The following is a 3,198-nucleotide window of genomic DNA, read 5'->3' as shown; positions in this document are numbered from 1 at the left end:
GGGCGGCGGGCTGGGGCCTCGAGGGGCACTGGTGGCGGGGTGAGGCGGGGCGAGGCGCGGCGCGACGCGCGGAGCAGGCGGAGCAGAGCGTGCCTCAGTAGCGGGGATGTGCCGCGGCCTGGCGGGCGCCATGTGCTGCTGCAGCGCCCGCTAGCACCGCTAGCCCCAGTGACAGGATGTACATGGCCACGGGGCCGAGCTGGCCGTGGCTGCTGGCTCTCGGGCTGGCGTGCGTGGCGAGCGTGGCGCCGCGCTGCGAGGGCCTCGGCCAGGGCCTGGGCCAGGGCCTCGGCCAGCACGCCGCCGTGCACGGCCAGCCCCGCGACCGGCACGCCACCGCGGCCGCCGCGCCGCTGCAGCCGCCTCAGCAACAGCCGGCGCAGCTGGCGCAGCAGCCCGACAAGAAGCTGCACGTGAAGCGCGCCGTGAGCGCGGCGCTCGGACCAAGGCTGCGCCGACAGCTGCGCTTTGCGGAGGCGCCGGCCGACGAGGACGACGCCGACGAGATGGGGGCCGCGATGGCCGCGGAGCGCTGGCTGCGGCACCCCGGGGGCGGCAGCGGGCCCGGCGGCGGGCCCGGGGGCGGCATGGCGGCGGCGCGGGCCCTGGGGCTCGACGACTTCCCCCCGCCGCCCCCGCACCCCAAGCACCTGCTGTACAACGCGGTGCTGCCGTCGCTGCCGCTCAGAAAGCGCAATGGCCGCGACGCCCACGGCCTCGGACACCACGCCGGCCCCTACGAGGAGTTCGGCCCCTCCGAGAACATGTTGCGCAGCACCCGCGGGAACAGGCAGTACGACGTGCCGCAGATAGGTGAGTGCAACGAGAACTCGTGTGTGTGTGTGTGTGCGTGCGCGTGTGTGCGCTTTCCCAGAGAACCATTTAATTGAAACAGCCAAATCAAATAGGGGGCGTACGAAACGAAATATAGTCCCTAAAACCAACTACGATTTTGTACGCCCTCTCAATTTTAGTAAATATTGTCGAAACAATCAAAACCAAGTTCAGATGACTAGACCCAACTCTTTACTCTGTGCAATCAAAATTTCGTCCACACCGTTTCAGTTTTATTGGTTTTTAATTTGGCCTCTCTAAACGGTTTTCTGTGCGCGTGCGTGCGAGCTTGTGCGCGTCACCGATGCGTATCCGATGTAAAACAACGGTCTGGAACAAGATCGCGCTTATCTCCTTCCCCCTGTTGTTTGCCCGTGCACCATTCCTGCTCCCTCCGTGCCCTTATCATCAGCACCCGCCCCCCCCCCCCTCTGCCCGCATATAGGGGCATGATTCATCCTCGTCCGTCTCAGAATGCAAAACTTGCGGGTCTGGCCCCCGCCGCCGACGCCCCCGCCGCCGTCCCCACCGACGCCCCCGCCCCCAATGCAACTTTCCTCGTCGCGTCCCTCGCTGGTGCCGGCGCCAGGTCGGCCCTGGTCCTAAGCAAACACAGCGCTCCGCCTGCTCCGCCGTGGCCGTGGTTAGATTAGGCTGCGTCAGGAAGCGTCCAATCAGAGGAGAGGGGGCGGCCGGGGGCGGCCGGGGGCGGCCCAGGGCAGACGGGGACGGCCGGGGGCGGCGCCATCAGGGGCTGCGAATCAAACAACATCCGGAGCGGTCCGGTCCGCCACGGTGCGACCCCGGCGGGGGGGCTCGGCCCGGGGAGACCCCGGCGGGGGGTCTCGGGGCGGCCCCGGGGGCGCGACCTTCCTGTCAGAGAGCGCGCCCCGAGGTGAGCCTCGTCGCTACTGAGTTTAGCCGCACATTGCGCTCCGACACATTTTTTTTCTGACGAGCCTCAAAACATTCAATGCGGCTCCCATTTGGTGCCCACGAAATAACTTGGAAGAATGACCACATGGTGGTCACGCCGCACTGAACATATCAAACCCTGTGTTGCCTATGCGGCGGATCGTGGTATTGCCACCGCGCGATATAGACCCAATAACCCATCGCTACCCTGTCACAACCCTTGGTACATACTAGGTGGCTGATTAACCCCTCGCACTGCTGCAGTTATACTGTAACGCACGCACGCATGTGGGCGGGTTCGCTTGTCGCCCCTGTCCAAGGCGCCTTGCTGGCCGAGAGAGTAGGCAACCCGCCCGTTCGACGTGCGGTCCAGTATAACCAACTACGAGTGCGCGGGGTTTATCAGCCACCTGGTCCCCAGTATACCCGACCTCTGAAAAGATTCTTGGTTCAACCCTGGCACGACTCCGGTACGACCTTCCTATGTACCTCACGTATACAAACCCTGGCATGGAACTCTGGCACAGCGTTGCCGCTCTCTGGACGAGGCGAAAGGAGGCTGTCTGTCCCAGACCTGTGGGTCGAGAAGGGGTGGTCAGGGTGTTAGAGATTCTCCAACAAATATCTTGAACTCAAGCGTTGTCGTCGCCTTTTTCTTTGCTTCGCGGCACGTCTTACTAGACTTCCCAGAAACGAATCGAATTTTATTCATCGCAATTAAACTTTGGAGTATGTACTCTAACTGAGTTTTATGCAAATGGTTTAGTTTTGATGTGCAGACGTAGATACTTGAACGCGAGACGTTGAAAGCCTTGTTCGAAGTCTTCATGAGGTTTCATCTGTCCGTAGTCTATAAAAATTAAAATGTACCCATGTCTTGCCTTCCTTTTAAAAATAGCGCTCATCAGTTGAAACGATACGGAAACGTTTACTGCGTTTCCACACCCTGTAGAAACGTTGTCTTTCCCAGTGCACGCGTCGTCATGGTTCTGTCGTCGCGTTTTTCGCGCGGAACCCCATCAGTCGTGATCACGAGGCCCGAGCCGCCGCCGTCCTGTCCCTCCGGTCCCTCCCCTTGTGAAAGGGTCTACTTAAGGGAGGACGGGGAGAGGTCATTCTTTGGGTGGAGCCGGCAATGTACTGCGGGGTCGAGTGCGCGTGTGTGTGTGTACGGGGGAGAGAAGAAAATGGAGCGAGAGAGAGAGAGATATCTTGGTGCTTTTTACACCCGCCACAGTGACCCGGTCTGTCTTCATCAGAATGACACAAATTCTCTCTTCGTGAGCGTGCCCCCCCCCCCTTCCAACACATAAACACTTCTCACTCACACACACGTTCTTTCTCTCTCACTCCCTCTCTCTCCCTCTGCTATCTCTCTCCCTCTGCTATCTCTCTCCCTCTGCTATCTCTCTCCCTCTGCTATCTCTCTCCCTCTGCTATCTCTCTCCC

General features: G+C 61.0%; 1 protein-coding gene across 1 annotated transcript in view; it reads left to right on the top strand.

Annotated features, from left to right (window-relative positions):
- Positions 1 to 66: 66 nt before the first annotated feature.
- LOC127750033 (uncharacterized) overlaps positions 67 to 3,198 on the top strand; it is a 69,319-nt gene continuing 66,187 nt past the window's right edge. The window contains exon 1 of the mRNA XM_052270464.1: positions 67 to 813. Within this exon, the coding sequence (XP_052126424.1) occupies positions 177 to 813 (637 nt within the window). The 5' untranslated portion in view covers positions 67 to 176. The remainder of the gene's footprint in view (positions 814 to 3,198) is intronic.

This window comes from Frankliniella occidentalis, unplaced genomic scaffold, assembly GCF_000697945.3.
Source record: "Frankliniella occidentalis isolate FOCC.00 unplaced genomic scaffold, Focc_3.1 Scaffold124, whole genome shotgun sequence".
In the NCBI taxonomy this organism is placed as follows: domain Eukaryota; kingdom Metazoa; phylum Arthropoda; class Insecta; order Thysanoptera; family Thripidae; genus Frankliniella; species Frankliniella occidentalis.
Note: the sequence above shows the minus strand (reverse complement) of the source record. Positions and strands in the feature narration are given on the sequence as shown.